This window comes from Sminthopsis crassicaudata, chromosome 6 (assembly GCF_048593235.1).
Source record: "Sminthopsis crassicaudata isolate SCR6 chromosome 6, ASM4859323v1, whole genome shotgun sequence".
In the NCBI taxonomy this organism is placed as follows: domain Eukaryota; kingdom Metazoa; phylum Chordata; class Mammalia; order Dasyuromorphia; family Dasyuridae; genus Sminthopsis; species Sminthopsis crassicaudata.
The window spans coordinates 249,208,633-249,229,072 of record NC_133622.1 but is presented as its reverse complement, the minus strand read 5'-3'; the positions used below and the strand labels follow the sequence as shown (position 1 = coordinate 249,229,072).

Genomic DNA, 20,440 nt, shown 5'->3' with positions numbered 1-20,440 from the left:
AGACACAGGGCTGGAAAGACCAGCTGCTGCCACTTGGTCATATCATCCAGAAGGCCGTGAGGGCCTCCAAGTGGTTGGACATGAAGTGTGTTCTATGCTGACCCAGGTCTACTTGGATTCCTATCTGAGATACAGGATTGCTGGACGTAAGCAGGTTAGTTCTCTGGGGCCTTCATAAGTGGTGGCATTATAACGAGCAGAATGCTTCCTAGGCTTAGCACTGAAAGGAGGGGGAATTGTGGGAGGTTAGGATTGCTGCCTTTTTTCATCCCAACCCTGAGCATGGCCCTCCTAGTCAGACTCACATCTCTCCCACCTGGGGATAACTTCTTGACTTGATGAGAAGGGACTTATAAAACTCCAGAGAGTGTCTGGAATGAAACAGGTGAGGTCACAATTCTGTGACTTTCAGAGCAGAGCCCCTACCAGTTTCTAAAGTGGGGAGACAACATTCCATGATCACTCTAATGACCTTGGTTGCAACAGCTGACCATCTGCCGAGGTTTCAGGTTAGCTCATGAACAAGGCCGGGCAGGATATGACTTCTCTCAAACACAACTAGCCTCTCTGGCCGAAGTTCACATCGAGTAGAACACTGGCTAGTTTTAGCATGCTCCTGGATCAAGACTTCCCCACATTTTCTTCTTGTTTCAAGAGTTGTACAAAACTGTCTGAAGCTCTCCCAGCTCAAGGCTGGATCCTGCTGATCTAGGTTCTCCTTGCAATGCCTGTCCTCTCCTTCTTGCCTGTACTTCAGGCAACTCCTGTTACTCAAGAGTTGCCAACTTTCTATAGATAGATTGTAATCAATCAAGTTTCCAACTCTTTTTTTAAAAATTAATTTTATAATTATAATTTTTTGACAGTATATATGCATGGGTAATTTTTTTTACAACATTATCCCTTGTATTCATTTTTCCAAATTTTCCCCTCCCTCCCTCTATTCTCTCCCCTAGATAACAGGCAATCCCATAAATATTAAATGTGTTACAGTATAACCTAGATACAATATACAAATTTCTTGTTGCACGGTAAGAATTGGATTCCGAAGGTGTAAGTAACCTGGGCAGAAAGTCAATAGTGCAAGGTTTCCAACCATTTTGGTTTACCTGAATTATTCTTACTCGTTCCTTTTCTTCATGATGTTTTACCCCAAATAAATAGATCTTCCTCTTATTTGCTGAGTTTTCTTTCCCTAGGGAGGAGACTTTCTCTAAGATCAAGAATCCAAAGCAGAATTGTCAGACTTAAGGGCTCAGATGGAATGGAAGGTCATCATCTTCCACAGTGACCTGCCTTCCTCTCTGTGTACAGCCCAAAGAGATCTTCCTAGGATTCTGGGTCATATAGTTTTTGCACTTCTTGATCTGGATGACTGTTGTTGCTGTTGGTGATGGGTTGTTATTTTGAAAAACTAAAATCAGAATGAATAAGATGAATTTGAGAAGATTTTATAAGAAAAGCAATTCATAAAACATGTTTAGGATTGCATATGTTTAACCCTTATTGGATTGCTTGCTGAACTGGAGAGGAGGGAAAGGGGAAGAGAGAGAGAAAAATTTGACACACAAGGTTTTGCAAAGGTGAATGTTAAAAACTCTCTTTACATGTAGTAGGAAAAATAAAATTCTATTTAAATGTTAAAAAAAAGAAAAGCAATCAATATTTCAATATCACAAATACATTAGACCCCACAAAATCCATAGAATTATTCTAATAAATGCAGAAAAGATCTTCAAAACTAGAGAACATTATAAAAGTTAAAATGGATCATTTTGATTACATTAAGTTAAAATCTTGTACAAACAAAATTAATGCAGCCAAGATTAGAAGGAAAACAGAAAATTGGGAAACAATTTTACAGCCAGCATTTCTGATAAAGGCCTTATTTCTAAAATATAGAGAGAACTGAGTCAAATTTATAAGAATACGAGACATTCCCCAATTGGCAAATGGTCAAAGAATATTGAACAGACAATTTTTAGAAGAAGAAATTAAAGCCATTTATAGATGTGAAAACATGCTCTAAATCACTATTGATTAGAGAAATAATGTGAAATGCCACATATCATTTCTCAGATTGGCTAAGATGACAAGAATGTTAATGATAAATGTTAAGAGGGAATGTGGGAAAACTGGAACATTAATGCATTGTTGGTGGAGTTGTGAACTGACCTAATCATTTTGGAGAGCAATTTGGGAATCATGGCCAAAGTGTTAAAAAAAAAAAAACTGCATATCTTTTGATCCAGGAGTGTCACCCTTGGATCTTATTCCCAAAGAAATCATTAAAGAGGGAAAAGGACCCACATGTACAAATATGTTTGTAGCAACCCTTTTTTGTAGTAGCAAGGAATTGAAAATTGAGTAGATACTCATCAACTGGGGAAAAGCTGAATAAGATATGGTATATTAATGTAAAGGAATACTATTGTTCTATAAGAAATGATGAGCAGACTGATTCCAGGACTTATATGAATGAACTGATGTTAAGTGAAGTGAGCAGAACCAGAGGAATATTGTATGAAGTTACAACAAAATTATCTAATGATCTACTATGATAGACTTAGTTCTTCTAAGCAACACAGTGATCCAAGATAATTCTAATAGACTTGGGATGGAAAAATGCCACTTATATTTAGGGAGAGAACTATGGAGACTAAATATAGATGAAAGCCTAGTATTGTCACTTTTTCTTGTTTATTTGTTTGCTCTTTCTTTCTGTGTTTTTCCCCCTTTTGGTCTGACTTTTTATTGTACAACATATCAAATATGGAAATATGTGTAAAGTTAAAAAAAAAAGACTTTCAATAGTATAAAGAATTCACTTATTTTTAGATCCCTATCTAAAAGTATAAGTGCAGGGTCCTTTAAAATATGTTGATGTGTGTATGTGGTGTGTGTGTGTGTGTATGTGTGTGTGTATGCATATATAACTTAAATTTTATTCATAACGGGGAAAGAATGGATGCTTTTGATGTAAGTAAAGAGGTTAAGCAAGGATCTTGCCTCTTCCTACTATCATTCATCTATGGCAACTATAAACAAGTATCCAAAAAAAGGCAGAAGACTGATAGACATTTTCAGAGCACAGACACAAGAAGTTTAAAACTTACAGAATACTTTTTTGGGAAAAAAAACTAATCAATACTTTATTGCTGCCATTTGTTGAATTTAACCAAAAGTCTTTTAGCTCTGGATGGAGCCAGTGAAATATTTAGAAAACAACAGTGGAATCAAAAGGCCCTCCATGGGCAATATTCACATCAATTCAGTTAATGATATGTCGAAAAAGCAGTATTAAACAAGTATTTGTATCATATGGATTCATTTATATGAAAAAGATTTATAATGACATTTCTTGTTCAGGTCTTAAATTACAAAAGGCTATCCTTAATTGCATATCCAGTAATTGCAATTACTGTTAAATATAAATTAGACAAGGAAATGTTTGAAATGTGATGTAATAAACCTATTGCAAGATGAAAATCTTTAGCAACTATTAAATACCTTGCAAGACACCAACTGCTGTCTAGAATTATATATCAAAAAGCAAACACACAAATAAGAAAAGGTGAAATGAGTCACTACTTCAGTGTCTCCCAACAGCTCTGAAGTTAGGGAGGACAACAGGCCTCTCTCACAATTTACCCATTTGTGGCACTATAAGAAACGTGGGATTGACCTTTGAGACTGTTAGGTCTAACTGAGGGAAAGGACTACTTAATAAAGAATTCACTGTTAACTGTCTAATTTTTTGGACTAAAAGGTCAATATGATGGTTCTGATGAATATCTATCAAGATGTCAGCTGCAAAGGACAAAGCTCTGGTGAAGATGGAATTGCTCTCCATGGTGATTGGCCTAGACAAGCTACAGAATAAAAACGAAAATGATGACAAATACCAGCTACCCTCAAATAACAAGTCTGTTCAGCAGACCCTGACAACCTTAAAGGAGGTAGGCAATGAAGTTCTGTACAAGCTGATGGAAGACTACTTTTTGAATTACATGAGAAATGAGATCCCTGGCGGCATTCAGGTGAGTCAAGTGTAATGTTCACTGTATTGGAATAATGTTATGGGCCAGAACTCTGAACTTGAAACAAAGGATTCTTACAAGGTGCTAAGTCAGTGGAATTGATAGAGACAATGGTTATCTAGTTATACGTGGTTCAATATGATTGATTTAATCTTACAACAAATAATGGTTTCCTAGCGATATAATGATTATTTTATACTCAGTGTGGGGACTCAGCAGGGACTGAGAGCCACAGAGGAGAAGCTTTCAGAGGGCAGAGGAGACAGGCGAGAGCTCAAGCTCTCGGAACCAAGGACAGACGTTCATTCAATCTTCAGTCAGGCCACTGGTGGCAGGCTCTCCTCCTGCACTTCACTTCCCCCACCGAGACCAAGGCCGGTCTGAAAGGCTCTCTAGAAAGCTGCTCAGCCCCAGGAAGGAGATAATAAAGGACTTTAACATCTAGCTGTTCTTGTTGTGATTACTGGGCTGAAAAGAAGGCTGCCCCCAGAGACCTCCAAGGAAACCGAACCAGAGAATATTATATTATAGAATAAAGGAATGGATTTTAGGAAAAGTCCAAGCAGGTTTGTGAGGCTTGCACAAAAACTGAGGGTGCTTACAAGGGTTGAAACGAAACTGGGCCTGGTGCCCAGGAGATGAGGTTCGATCCACCATTTCAGTTTGACCCTAGGCTCAGATCATCTTAGGTACACTCGGTTTTCCCATCTGAGGGACAGAGTGGGACTTGTAAAGCTCCAAGGAATTCTTTGAATAAGAGTGGTCAAAAATTATGCTTGGTGAGTCCATTGGCTGAGCTCCCACCAGTACCTACTTGGGCCATCCCATGTGTAACCATGAACGATATTTTCCTGGCTCCAATTTTTGATTTTTACACAAGCTTGCTTGACAATATAGGACTTCTTTAAGTGTTAATCCCTAATTTGTTTATTAATATGGATAAAATGCTGGTTAGTTAGTACATTCACATGTCCCAAGGTATAATGAGATTTTAGGTCTTGCTTTCAATCATAGCACTGTGGACTTAGCAGGCAAAGATAAAATTGTGGAATTATAATATATAGTATGTTGGAGAACTCTAATCTAGATTTTCCTAGCCATGTTTCTCATTGGTTACCAGATTTCATATGCCATTTGAAATGTTGCTATGGTACCTCATTCCTTCTCCCTTAGTGAGCCAGCCACCTAAATTATACAGCAGCACACAAAAGGGTTATGCTCCCAGTCTGATGGAACACACTGTAAGAAAGGCCCACATTCATATGTATCCTGCTCTGAGATTTTAGTTATGAAACATAGGAATATTTTATGATTATGCCCCCAGTGGACAAGATATACACTAATAGGAGATTGGGAGCCTGGGATCTTAGCCCTATACTAGAAAAAATCACTATCTCCAGAGTAATTTCTAGAGACGTCATTGAACCCTGATCCTGAGAACCAAGAGACACAAGGAAAATATCTGAGGTTGATTACAGGAGGTTATGAGAAGCAAGAGCAAATCAGTAACAACACTGTATTCTGTATACACAAACTGTTACTCCAGTGAAATATAAAAATTCATACCCAAAAATTAGAAGAGGATAGAAGACCGTCTCGTGGATCTATGGATAGGTAGAAAATTTATAGCTAAAAGGATAGAAGAAATCATGAAAAAAGATAGCCTTGGGGATTTAATAATTTTCCAAAGGCATGGAGAAAATCAACAGCACTAGAATAAGAAATTGAGCCAAGCCATTGGACCTCTGTGAACCAAACTTTCTTACTAGCTTTGAATCTTGGAGGCTCCATTGGATCTTTTTGAATTAAGAACTCCTTGTACTATTGTCTTGACAGTCCTGTGCTAATTAAGGGAGGTATTCTAAAAACCTTAAAAAAATCCATTGAAATTTCATTTTTATTAATAAAATGAACATCCTGACTCATTCTGAGTCATCAGAATGAGTGAGAAGGATGGCATTGCTTTTGAGAAAGAAATCAAGAGGCCATAAGTCAATAATCCAGGTCTGGAGTGAGTGAGGACACTCTTCTCTTAAAGATGAGGACTGAATTATTGATAAGTAGCTATACTTCCCTGTATATTATTAATTTTAAAAATTCCTAATGGAAGTCTAAAAGATTCTCAGAACAGAAGGGACCTCAGATGCAATCAATTGTAGTTTGTAACTGAGAAGGAACTACTTCTACAATAAGTGAATGATTCTCCAGTGGCTTGAAGACTTCCAATGATGGCAACCTCACTGCTCCACAAGATAGCCCTTTTTATTTTGGATAAGGACTCATTTTTAGGAAGTTTTTCTTTCCATCGAGACTCAATCTGCTCCTGATGTTTCTACCCCTTTGTGCCCAGTTCTGGTCTCCGTGGCTGAGCAGAACAAAGTTAACCCTTGTTTCTCACAGCAGCCCTTCAGAAGTTTCTCATTCATGTTCTTTGGAAAAGTTCTTCCTAAGCTAAACATCTCTAGTTCTTATGGTCTCATTTCTAGTCCCCTCATCACCCTAACCACCTTCCTTTGGTGTGGACTGGTTTGTCAAGTGTATCCCTTCTTTCCCTCCAGATGGCTTCTAACCTGGTGTTGTTTTTGGTTTTACAGCAAGAGCCCAAGCCTGGAGACCTACTGGAGATTTTCCGAACCAACTATTCTTACTGGGTTGTTTACGTGGGTTATGGTTGTGTTGTCCACCTGGTACATCCACGTAAGAAGTTTCTCCTTTACTTCTCAGACATGGCTTGATTATGTACAAGAAAGGCACTGGGTGTCAAGGTAGAATGGTGCATGATACCTATTAGCAATGACCAACACCGGCAAGGTATTCTGATTATAGATCTTTAAATGGGTCAAGTAACTGACTGGGTAATGAATTTAGACAGCACTGAATGCATTTTCAATGGTATGGATTTGTCATCCCTGCCGCTACATCAACACCTACTGTCTATTGGTCTCTGCCACAGAGAGAGAAGGGATTTCGACCCATATCATAGCATTGCAGGGAGGCTAGGGCTGGGGAAGGCAATAAGATCATTATAGAACATCAAGTAGGCCCTGATATCATTAGTTCTGGGTGGGCCAAGGATAGCACCATTATTGAAGGAAGGTAAAATTCCCCTAACAACTTAGCAGCCATCAGAACTTTTGAGTCCTTCTTTATTCTTTACATTGATAGGAGATGAGGGCCCAGTCCAGGAAGAGAATAGAAATGGGCAAGGATCCTCTACCAAGGCAGAAAGGCTTATGGTGTCAGTGCTTAAAGCTTCATCCCTGATCCTGGTTAACCTGATACCTACAACAGATGGGAGAAGGAACTGGAACCATTGTGTCAGTCAATGGGGGTGGGGTATAGTGGGGAGCTGTCTTCTGGTTTGATCAGCTCCCTCTTTAAAAGTTGGTCTGAAGGCCTTTGTGGCATTTGTTTATGATGCCACTGTTTGCATTCCCCTAGCAAAAAATAATGTTCTCTCAAGATTTCCCAAGTTTATTCATTGCAAGAGTTTGAATAGTTTCATAATTGATTTGGTTACTGAAGCTGTTTGGGGAATATTTCCATGCATTTGAGTTTGATGTTAGGATAGTCAAGCTGTCTCTCACTGATCTCTTTCTGACTGTCAGGAACATGGGACTGAATGAAGGGACCATTGGGCTTCACCCATAAATGGACTGCTTTCAGATTCACTGCAGTTATCCTTTTTTTTTCCTTCCTTAAATCTAAAAGACCAACATGCTATAGGTGCCAAGAAGCCAGCCTGGAAGGATATAGCCCTGGTGAAGATGGAGAGGCTCTCTGTGGTGGCTGGGAATGACAAATACCAGGTCAATAACAAACATGATGACAAATACGAGCCTCTACCACCCAATAAGATTGTCCAAAGAGCTTTCAAAGAGGTGGGCAATGAAGTGTTTTACAAACTGATCCAGGAGTACTTCCTGACCTACTTGAGATATGGAATACCTGGCAGCAATCAGGTAGGTGGTCATAAAAAATAGGCACTGACAAATGGTGCTTAAGTGAATGAAAGGATGATGAACTTGTGGGATGCTATAGAACTTGTGTGATGCTATACGATTTATAAAACACTTCATTATCTCATTTGATCCTTACAAGAATCTTTGTAAGTGGGTGTTGTAACTTCGTGAGCACCCTGGATATCTTAGAATCAGCCAGAGTCAGGATAAGCAAGTCTTTATTCTTGGTCTTTTGGGGTCGCTGTCAGGGGATTAGATTTAGGAATCTCCACACCTCCTTTCTCTCTCTCCACTGCCAAAGAATGTATCTGTCCTCCTCCACCCTCTCTCACTCTTCTCTGTCCACACTCACATATAGAGCCAGCACAGAATAATTGAGCAGGGTCATCCTCCAAGCTTATGTTAATAGAGTATTGTCCAATTGGTAATTAGCCTCTAGTGCGAGGTTGTCCAAGTGCATCTGCTTAGAGTTTCAGCCCTTTACAAGTGGGTACTATTATTGTTCCCATTGAACAGATGACGAGGTTGAGTGACTTGCCAAGGTGTTCACAGTGAGGAAGGATTCAGATTCAGATGATCTTCCTGACTTCTAGTCTGGTGCTCTATCACCTCACCACCTAGCTATCTGGAAGAATAAGTGAAGTTCAGGAAATGAAATTCAGGAAATTATGTGTCTAGCATGATCTCTGGGCTGTTTTTGTTTTAATTTTTAAAATTAATTTTATAATTATAATTTTTGACAGTATATATGCACGAGTAAATTTTTTTTTTTTTACAACATTATCCCTTGTATTCATTTTTCCAAATTTTCCTCTCCCTCCCCTAGATGACAGGCAATCCCATACATATTAAATGTGTTATGGTATATCCTAGATACAATATATGTGTGTAAAACCCAAATTTCTTATTGCATGTTAAGAATTGGATTTCGAAGGTATAAGTAACCTGGGTAGAAAGACAATAGTGCAAACAGTTTACATTCACTTCCCAGTGTTCCTTCTCTGGGTGTAGTTGTTTCTGTCCATCATTGATCAACTGGAAGTGAATTGGATCTTCTCTATGTTGAAGATATCCACTTCCATCAGAATACATCTTCATACAGTATCGTTGTTGAAGTGTATAATGATCTGGTTCTTTTCACTCAGCATCAGTTGATGTAAGTCTCTCCAAGCCCCTCTGTATTCATCGTGCTGGTCATTTCTTACAGAGCAGTAATATTCCATAACCTTCATATACCATAATTTACCCAACCATTCTCCAATCGATGGGCATCCATTCATTTTCCAGTTTCTAGCCACTACAAAAAGAGCTGTATGGGCTATTTTTAACTGGTTTGAACTAATTGGAGCCATTTCATAGTAGATGAAGTTTGGTCCATTTTCTTAGCCTGGCCCCAGTATTGCTTTAGATTTCTGGAAACCTCTTCTTGCCTTTTTGGGTTGAACAAATGAAACTTGTAAAGCTCCAATAAGTTTTCTGAGTGAAACAAATGTAGTTTAATTTTGAGTGATTTCCTAAACCCTTAAGGAGAGACCATCCCATCACCACTACTGGGTGCCTGACTAAAGGAGCCCATGAACAACATCTGTTCTGATGGTGACTGATTCAACCTATGAATTTTGCACTTCTTAAAATTCATCCCCAAATACTAATTTCCAGTGAATCTGTAATTACCATGGATATAATGCAGGTTGGTTAGGGCATCTTCATGTGTCCTAAGATACAATGTGATTTTAAAGACTCTGAAAGATCACTGCTTTCATTAGCATATCCATTCTGTTCTCAAAATTTGATAGACATGTATAGATTTCAAACTCCTTCCTTTCAAGAGTCACAAGAAGTCTTCTGGCTCCAAGTTGGATATTTCTCATCTGGATTTTCCTCATCCTGTTTCTCCTACTCTTCCTCTCATTAGTCATTCACCTGCCATCCACAGAATCTAGATCAACTTCTCTATCTCCAGTTCCCATTTGGCTTTGGATTTGGACTTAAGTATTTTTCCTTCATCTCAATGAATTGATAAAGAGACTAAGTTTTAAATGTGTAAAGACACAAGTCTACAATACTCACAGTAATCTGTGGGTTTCTTTGACTGGGTTAAGAAAGAAAGCAGTATGATAGGCTGAGAGGATCAGCCATACCTATTGAGCAATCAGTCTATGGGTAAATTTAGACCAGAAAATTTCAGTTCTGGCCCTGAGGATTCCAACTGGAACCAAGCCCCAGATCTTGAGGGGAAGAAAGAATTTCTTTCTCTTTCTTCCCTTACTTCCATTGACCATGCCATTAGGGAGAAGGGGAACAATCTGGAGCAAAGATATACAAAAACAAATATAGACTAAATATAGACATTGAGGGAAAAAAAGATAGCCATCTGAGGGTTACGTGGTTTCAAGGTCCGTGATTATCTGAACCAGAAAACAAATCTGGTGATGGACTCGAGAAAGGACCTCCAGTAAGCCAGAGCTGTAAGTTAACCCTCTGGGCACCCATGAAACTGATTACATCCAACCATTTTTGAGTTTGCTTGCCAGAGAAGGATGATCATACATTTTTACCATTGTCAGAAACTGGCTGAAGGGACCACTTGGCTTGACCCAGGGTGTCCTGCTTAAGATGGAGTAGACATCTCCTTTTTGGAGTGAAATGTAGATATGTTGGTAGAGTCTCCTCATGTGCAAATGTGGATATAACGCCTAAGGTCGCTTATCAGCTCTAAATCTCTAATTCTATAGTTCTTGGCTTGCCATTGTTGTACTGCATGCATTCCACATCACCATCATATTCCAAGTATAAGCCCAATCTCTTTGGATTTCTGCACAGATTTGTGGGACAGTTGCTCCAGACTCTGGGGGTTGGGGGGGATGCTGTATATACCAATTGCTCTTACTATATCACCTTAGTAAATACTCTTTCTAACAAGTAATTCACTCAACTCAGAGGATCAAATCCTCATAATGACTTTGCTACTTTCCACTCCAGTCTCTTACACTTCGGAAGAGTTTTCATTGTTAGGAGAGACTCCTTTTCTATCCAGTCTCAATCTACCTCTGTCTTTTACCCAGTTCTGTGGCCAAGTAGAACAAGACTAACTTCTCTTTCTCATGGCAGTCCTTCAGATATTAGATGTAAGTGATTGTGTCTCAACCACATGTCTCTTTCCTGGTGGTATTTACCAATCTCTTTATGGTTTCAAATCCAGTCTCCCTCCTTTCCTTGGCCATCTTCCTTTGGGTGTGGCCTAGCTTGTCAAGTCTATCCCTCCTTCTTCCCAAAAGCTGCTTCTCTAACCTGGCTCTATTTTTGGTTTTACAGCAAGAACCCATGCCTGGAGACCTGATTGAAATATTCCGAAGAGGCTACTCTCATTGGGCTGTTTATGTGGGTTATGGTTGTGTTGTCCACCTGGCACCTCCACGTAAGAAGTTTCTCCCCTTTATTTTTTAGACATGGTTTGGCTGTGTGCAGGCAAGGAGCTGGGTGTCCAGGTGGGGTGGTACATGATATCTTGTAGTGGTCAAACCTGGCAAGATTTTCTTATGATAGATCCTTAACTGGATGAGTTTGGGTGATTAGGGATTTACACAAGGCACAGGTCAGGGAGGGCACTGGATACACCTGCAGGCCTTTAACAAGGCAGAAACAGCACAGCCTAGAGCTCTCCTTCCATCTCCTCCCCTACCTGTCTTCCACATCAGCATGGACTAATCCATGGTTTTTGCTATGGGGGAGAAACATGTTGGACTGGGTGGTTATTGCTGACTTGAGCTGATTATTCTTCTATTGTTCTTCTGAAGATCTGATTGGTCTTCTGTTAACAGTGGTTTCATTAAACCACACATTCTCATTCCTCACAGCCACCTTCTCCCTGATGCTCTTTCCTACCAGTAAATTAAGAACTACACTACTGTTTTTAAGGAAGTGCTCAGCTAAAATTTTTGGAGAAGAGGTTGCATACTGCTTGTTCCCTGGTCTGGTTTGTGCTACTCCAAGCACAGATATTAATTTTCACATTTCTGCATAAGAATTTTAATAGATTATGGATGTCAAAATCATATTGAGTTATTGAATTGTTCTTTACCATCCAATCATTTTTGAGTTTGCTTAAAACTCAGGAAGTGGTCAGGGAGCATAGTCATACAAATGTTAATTTTGTGCCGTTGTCAGAAACTTGAGGCTGGGGCGACCACTGGGCTTAACCCAGGATGGGAACCACATCACCAGCTTCCTAAAATAGAATCCAATGTAGGATCTTCTTTGTGGAATGAAAGGCAAATATGCTGTAGTCTTCTCATTTACAAATGAGGGGGTTGGCACTCTATAACCTGTAAGGTCACTTATCAGCTCTACATTTTTGATCCTATGGTCCTCTGTCAGTTGTTGCCGACATTGCACCACTTAAGAGAGAACTGCTCTATGTGATGGTTGGAAGCAACAGGTATCAAGTCAATAACAAGTATGACGACAGTGACCCGCCACTGCCACCCAGCCAGATCGTGCATCGAGCTTTGAAATTGGTGGGGAAACTGGTTCCCTACAACCTCCTCAACAATAACTGTGAACACTTTGCAACACAACTGAGATCTGGAGTCCCTCGGAGTGATCAGGTGTGTTCTAAAGTAGCAGGCCCCTTCATAAAGGATGGTGGTTGAATGAGTGAATGAATGACTGCAAAGGTCAAATACAATTCAATCTGTATTAAGTGCACACTTCATGCACGGCATGGTACTGGGCAATGGTGGAGATCAAAACAAAACTGAAACCCTCAAGCTCTACATGCCACCAAGGTAAGTATGTACATATTACTAAAAATTTAAATACTTGAAGGAAACTGACCCAACTGTCCAATTGGCTTCCTACCTAGACCGTTCTTCCCTCTTGTAGCAATGGTCCTAGAAAAACTGTTTTATGATCATTACAATTTCCCCTTCTATAATTTAATTCTCAATCTCTTGCAACTGAATTTCAGAATCATTCAACTGAAACAATTCTCTCCAAAGTCCTCAGTGATCACTAAATTGCTAATAGTTTTAATCCTCATCCTTCTCTATTTCTCTGCTATTAGCTAGCTGATCAGTGAGAATTGTTTTTTTCTTGGTTCTCCTCCTACCTATCTGCCTATCTGTTCTTTCTTATCATTATCCATATTCCACCTACTAACTGTGGGGAGTATTTTAAAATGCTTTGTTCACCATTCTCTCCTCTCCCCCCCCCCCAATCAGTTCCCAAGAGTTTAGTTATCATCATCTTTATACAGATGACTCCCCAAAATAAATATCCAGCCCATGGTGCCACATCCCCAACTTTCCAAGGGGTATTTAGTTGGATGTCTTGTAGGCATCTTAAAATCAACATGTCCAAAAACAGAACTCATAATCATCCTTCCCATACTTTGGCATATTTGTCAAGGGCACCACCGTTCTTATAATTACCCAGGTTTGCTACCATGGACAATTCTCATCTCCCTTGCTCCCTTGCTTACTCCTCACCCTCACCCTCTTATCCAATCAATTGCCAAATTTTGTTGATTCATCCTCCATAACATCTCTTGCACAATCTCATACAATGACACTTTAGTTCAGGGCTTCATTACCTCTAATTTAGATTATATAATAGCCTTTCAGTTGATCTCCCTGCCTTATTTTTCCCTTCTTAAGTGCAACCTCCATCTAACTACCAAAGAGATATTTCTAAAACAGAAGCTTAAACATGTTACTTCTCTTCTGAAGAAGCTCCCGTGGCTTCCTACTACATACAGAATCAAATTCAAACTCCATAACCAGGCTAAAACGTACCTGATGATCACTTGGCAGATGTGTTGTGGGTAGGGATAGAGGGACAGAAGGGAGTATGAACTGCATTAGATAGCACTTGGGGTACCTTTTCCAATTTGGGGGTTCTGTTTAAGTTAGCCTAGCTTCTTGGTTCTTATGAGCTTAATTCATACCCAGGGGTCCCAGACAAAGGATGGCAATAAATGATTTTACCAAACAGTGAATTTGCTGATTGCTTGGGTAGAATGCTAGTTGGTCAGAATACTTGGAAATCTCCCTAAATTATGATTTCGTAGGGTTTTGGAAGGTCCTTGCTTTCAGTAACAATGTACACTATTGAGCTATATTTCTGTAAGCACTCATCCATTTCACTTAGATTATCAGATTTACTGGCACGCAGTAGGGCAAAATAGCTGTTAATTATTGCTTTAATTTCCTCTTTATTGGTAATAAGTTCACTCTCTTAATATTTTATAATTGATAATTTGGTTTTTTCTTTCCTTTTTCTAAACAAATTAACCAAAAGTTTATCTTTTTAACAAATTAACCAAAAGTTTCCTCCCCTTAAAACCAACTCTTAGTTGTATTAGTTCAAAAGTTTTCTATTTTATTAATTTCACCTTTGATTTTCAGAATTTTTAATTTGATAATTGCAGATTTTTAATTTGTTCTTTTTCTAATTCTTTTAGTTCCATGCCCAGTGAGTTGGGAATATTGATTATTCCTTTGATTTGTTGTTTTATACACACATTCTTTAGGATTAGAATGTTTAGGGGGCAGCTAGGTGGCACAATGGATAGAGCACTAGCCCTGAATTCAGGAGGACCCGAGTTCAAATGTGGTCTCAGACACTTAACACTCCCTAGCTGTGTGACCCTGGGCAAGTCACTTAACCCCAACCTCAAAAAAAAAAAAAAAAAAAAAAAAAAGATTAGAATGTTTAGTTTCCAATTAATTTTTGAATTGTTTTTCCCCAGTCTAACTCTGCCCCAATCTTTCTTTTGAAGCCTATTCTATTGTTGTCAATCTTAAGCATATGGTATACATTTTCCATGCAAAAAAACCTAAATAATTCATACATGTGAGTTCCTTGACATTGATCTTTAATATTGGTTCTTATATATTAAAATTTTCTGTTAAAATTCAGGTTTGGTTGATAGAAAGTCCTGACAATCTAGAAATTTGTGGTATATCCATTTTTTTCTCATTCAATATTATAGATAATTTTGCTGGATATGATATTTTTGGCTGCAGGCCTAGTTTTTTTTTTTTGTCAGTAGATATGATTCAAGGACCGACCTATGTGGTCTTTTATTATGGTTGCTGATAAGTCTTGTAAAATTCTAATTGTAGCTCCATTCTATTTGAATTGTTGTTGGTTTTTCTTGTTTCTTGCAAAATTTTCTTTGATCTTGGGAGCTTTGAAATTTGAAAATAATATTCCTATGTTTTTTAACAAAGGATCTCACTGAGGTGGTGAATTTTTTCTATTTCTATTTTCCCCACATGTTATGGAATGTGAGGTTTTTATACTCTAATACACAGTCAATTTTTGTGTAAATGCCATATGCCACCTAGAAAAAGGTATATTCCTATCACCATTCAATTTTCACTAAATGTCTATCATATCTAAGATTTCTAAAATTCTATTAACCTCCTTATTTTGTGGTTAGATTTATATAGTGCTGATAGAGGGAGTGAGAATTCCCCACTAGTAAATTTTTGCTATTTCTTCTTGCAATTCAAGTAACTTCTTAAGAATTCAAATGCTAAAAAAAAAAAAAAAAAAAAAAAAAGAATTCGAATGCTAAATCAATTCCAATAGAGCAGTAATGAGCTGAACCAGCTACATCCAGCAAAAGAACTCTGGAAGATGACTATGAACCACTACATAGAATTTCCAAGACCTTTGATTTTGTCCGCCTGCATTTTGGATTTCCTTCACAGACTAGATGTGCACTGTTTCAGAGTCCGATTCTTTTTGTTCATCGAAACAACTGTTTGATCATGTATACATATATGGTATTTAATTTATACTCTAACATATTTGACATGTATTGGTCGACCTGCCATGGGGGGGAGGGGAGAGATTGGAATAAAGGGTTTTGGCAACTATCAGTGTTGTAAAATTACCCATGCAAATATCTGGTAAATAAAAACTATTAAAAAAAAAAAAAGAATTCGAATGCTATACCACTTGGTGCATATATGGTACTCTTTAGAAAGATGCAGTTTCCTTTTTCTTATCTCTTTTAATTAAATCTATTTTTGCTTTTGCTTGATTTGAGATCAGGATTGCTACCCCCTTTTTTTTTTTTTTTTGCTTCAACTGATGCATAATAGATTCTGCTCCATCTTTTTACTCTTACTCTGTATGTATCTTTCTGTTTCAAATGTGTTTCAATACATTGTAGGATTCTGCCTTTTAATCCACTCTGCTATCTGCTTCCATTTTATGGGAGAGTTCATTCCATTCACATTCACAGTTAAAATTACTCTGTATTTACCACCAGCCTATTTTCCCCAAATTATACTTTTCTCTCTCTTTTTAACATATCTCTCCTCACCACTGTTTTGCTTCTGAACATCACCTCCCCCGATCTGTTCTCTCCTTTTTCAATTCCTCTTTCTTTTTATATTTTATTTTTTATTAAAGCTTTTTATTTTCAAGATATCTGCATAAATAATTTTTAACATTTACCCTTGCAACAAAACCTTGTGTTTCAAATCAGAAATGATCATCAAATAATCTCAGCCCCTCCTTTCTATCCCTTTCCTCTTCTACTTCTGCCCTCTCTTTTATTAGGCTCTCCCTTTCCTTTTCCCTACTAGTTCCTATAGAGACAAATTTTTAAAATTTTTATATCAAACTATTAATATTCCCTTTTTGCAGCAACTCTGATGAGACTGAGGTTCAAAGAATGCTCATCCCCATTCGTTTCCCCCTCAACTGTAATAAGTCTTTTGTACCTCTTCCTGCGACATAATTTACCCCATTTTACCACCCCTTTCCTCTTCTACCAGTACAATACATTTTCCATCCCAATTTCTTTATATCATGACATTAAAGTCAATTTATCCTATACCCTCTTAGTAAACCCTTTCCAATGCTTTGACAAAAGTAGAGTTCTCTAGAGTTACTCATATCATTTTCCCCATACAGATAGGTAAACATTTTAACCTTTAAAAAACATTTTTTTCTTCCTCTTACCTTTTTATGTTTTTTTTTTTTTTTTGAGTCTTATATTTGAAGATGAAGTTTTCTGTTTGGTTCTGATCTTTTCATCAAAAGTGACTGAAAATCCCCTGATTGAATGTCCATCTCTTCCCCTGAAAGAGTAAATGTTTCATTTTGCTGGAAAAGTTGATTCTTGTTTGCAGTCCAAGGTCCTTTCTGGAAGGAATATCATATTTATGGCCCTTTGATCTTTTAAAGTGGAAGCTGCTAGGTCCTGGACAATCTTGATTATGACTCCTCGATATCTGAATTGATTTTTTTTTCCTGCTTTGCAGTATTTTCTCCTTAATCTGATAATTCTAGAATTTAGCTACAATATTCCTTGGAGTTTTCATTTGGAGGTCTCTTTCAGGATTTGGCCAGTGGATTCTTTCAGTAAATATTTAACTTCTGACTATAAGATATCAGGGCAGTTTTCCTTATTGATTTCTTGAAAGATGTTGTCTAGGTTCTTTGTTTTTCATTGTGGCTTTCGGTAGTCCAATAATTCTTAGATTCTCTTTTCTGGATCAATTTCCCAGATCAGCTGTTTTTCCAATGGTATGTTTTACAATTTTTCTATTTTTTAAATTTTGTTTGATTTTTGATGTTTCATTGAGCTATTCACTTTCATTTGTCCAACTCTAATTTTTATTATAGAGTCCAACTCTATTTATTAAATAATTATTTATAGATAATAACATCTAATTTTATTTTCTTCATTTAGCTTTTTAACTTCATTTTGCATCTGGATAATTGTACTTTTAAAGAAGTTGTTTTGTTCTTTGGATTTTTTTTTTTTCATCTCACCAATTTTAATTTTTAAGGACTTGTTTTCTTTTTCCTTTTCAACAATTTATTTTTCAAGGAGTTTTTTCCCCTCCATTTCACCAAATCTATTTAAAAAGTTGTTTTCTTCAGTATACATATGTGTATATATATATTTTCCCCCCCATTTTATAAATTTTTTAAGGAATTTTTTTCAGCCAATTTCTGTGTTTTCTTTTCCAAACTCTCTTGTAAAGTTCTCATTTCCTTTCCCAATTTTTTCCCCAACTCTTTTAAGATCCTTTTTGAACTCTTCTAAGAGAGCTTTTTGAACTAGTGACTAGTTCATATTCCCCTTTGAGACTTCCCCTGAGGGGAGTTTGTCTTTGTTGTCCTCTTCTGGATTTATGTTCTGTTTTTTTTCCTGTCTCCATAGTAGCTCTCTTATGGTTAGAACTTGTGTGTGTGTGTGTGTGCTTTTTTTGCTCATTTTTAAAGGTTGAGGTCTGCCCCAAGGCAAAGAGGTAGATTTTCCTGAGGTTCCTCTATGGAGTGACTCACTGTGTGCTGGAGTTGGTGTAGGCTTTCCAACTGTGCTGGGTAGGCCTGGTAAAATCCCACTTGTTATGCTGGGGTTCATGGGCTTAGTATTTGCCTTCTGTAGTTGTGTTGGAAGTCTCACAGCTAGTCTGCTAATTCACTGGCCTTTTGAACCAGGACAGAGTAGCCACACTGTTTTATGTTGGCTAAGAGCCTCCTATTAGATTCCCTATGCCAGGCTTCTCCAGTCTGGGACTCCCTGTACAGTGCCAGGTTGTGGTTTTCCCTGCCCAGTTGAGACAGACCTTTCTTGAGGTCATTTCAAGATATCTTATGCTGGAAAATTATGATACTCCAAATATTTGTGGGTTCTGTCAGTCCAAAATCCATTCAGAGATTTTATCTGGTGTTGATACTGAGAGAAGCCATTTTGGCTCCATTCCTTGTCAATAGCAGTGTTGTTTACCCCAGTTTTTCTCAAAAATTCTTTTTTTTACTCCTTGCATAGTGTGGTTGCCCCATATCCTCTAGGTTAACTATTTTTGTTAACTCTTTGGTTAAGACAACTAAGAGGCAAATACTGAACTGGGGGCTCAGGAGAATGAGGAGGAAAGGTTTCCACACTGACAATCCTTCCCTCTCTGTTCACAGATCAGAAACGCTCTCTTGAAATTACCTGGCTTGGCTGTCAACCTCATGGAACTCATGAATTGAGAAACTAACTTCAAGAAAGAGGAAAACCCCATGATGAAAATAAAATTCATGAACAAAGTGAACACACACACCAGAGAGAAAAGAAAGAGAATTAGCAGAACCTACTATCCCCAGTTATGTTCTAGCAAAGCCAAGAATTTTAAGGAAATGTGGATGATTACCTACAAAAATCTAAAATACCCACATTAACCAAACAAGAACTAGAGATATTAAACAGCCCAATATCACACAATGAAACTGAAGAAATCATAAAGAAATTACCAAAGGGAAAAAGCCCCCAAACAAACCCTGGTCCAGACAGCTTTATGAGTGTAATTTATCAAATGGTTTGTATTTTTTTTTTTTTTTTTTGGTAAGACAATTGGGGTTAAATGACTTGCCTAGGGTATAGTAAGTGTAAAGTATCTAAGGCCAAATTTGAACTCTGGTCTTTCTGACTTCAGGGGGCTGGTGCTCTATCCACTACACCAGCTAGATTCCCCTATCAAATGTTTAAAGAGAAATTATTACCTATGCTACAAAAATTATTCTCAATAATTAATGTCAAAAAAAAAATGGAAAAAGTAACCTAACTTCTCAGAGATAAATACAATTCTAGTACTGAAACCAGGGAAAGCTTAAGCAAGAGAAAGAAGGTGCAATATAAAAAAAAAGTAATAGTATAATGGGGAGGAAAGTGATTGTGGGTTGGGGGTAAACCACCCTTTGTTAGGTGCCATAGTGGATAGAGTTCTGGACCTGGAATCAGGAACATAGGAGTTCAAATCCAGACTCAGACACATGTGCTGTATGTCTGGGAAAGACACTTAAATCTCTCTCGGTCTCAGTCTCATCTGTATAATGGGGATAATAATAACACCTTACAGAGATGTTGTGAGGATCAAATGAGATAATATTTGTAAAGCCCTTAAAAACATTAAAACCAGATAAAATGCTAGTTATTTTAAATTTTATTATTAGATAAATCCTTCTCAACCAACTTGATGAGATGAAAGGGTATGGATATTCATCAGGTACCTTTTTATGAAAATTCATTTCCTTACTGAGAGGACACAGGGAGCTTCACTCCTTTGTCCCCAGTGAATGGAGCCCCCTCCAAGATGACTGATGACTTCAGGCAGAAGAGTCTCTGGCAGAGGTAGTCTGCAACAGTATGATGGGAAACCTCCCATCCCCGTTGTGTCCTGAGCTTTTTCTCTCAGAGTTCCAAATGCAAGTACCCAACTATTGGTGTGGGTGAGGGCTATTTCCCTCTTTCTCCCTGACCACCTTTCTCCTCCCGGTATCCTTCAACAGAAATCTGTGTTTGTCTTGGGGAGCCCTAGAGGGACCTTTGCAGGTCGCAAGGTCTTACAGGTTACCGTCTTTGTTTTCCCCCTGAGAAGTTGTGGATGATTGGCCATCCTAGGAATGAATATTTCCAGT

General features: G+C 38.0%; 1 protein-coding gene across 2 annotated transcripts; it reads left to right on the top strand.

Moving 5' to 3' along the window:
- On the top strand, positions 1 to 19,301 carry LOC141546898 (uncharacterized). Of its 2 annotated transcripts, none has more exons than XM_074275056.1 (7): positions 1 to 154; positions 3,770 to 4,040; positions 6,635 to 6,737; positions 7,752 to 8,002; positions 11,318 to 11,420; positions 12,380 to 12,609; positions 18,953 to 19,301. In XM_074275056.1, the coding sequence occupies exons 2-7, from the start codon at positions 3,804 to 3,806 to the stop codon at positions 19,013 to 19,015; spliced, it is 987 nt and encodes a 328-aa protein (XP_074131157.1). In that variant the 5' UTR covers positions 1 to 154; positions 3,770 to 3,803; the 3' UTR covers positions 19,016 to 19,301. The 2 variants fall into 2 exon arrangements, with proteins under 2 accessions (XP_074131157.1, XP_074131158.1); XM_074275057.1 differs by having other exon boundaries at positions 49 to 146.
- Positions 19,302 to 20,440: the final 1,139 nt, after the last annotated feature.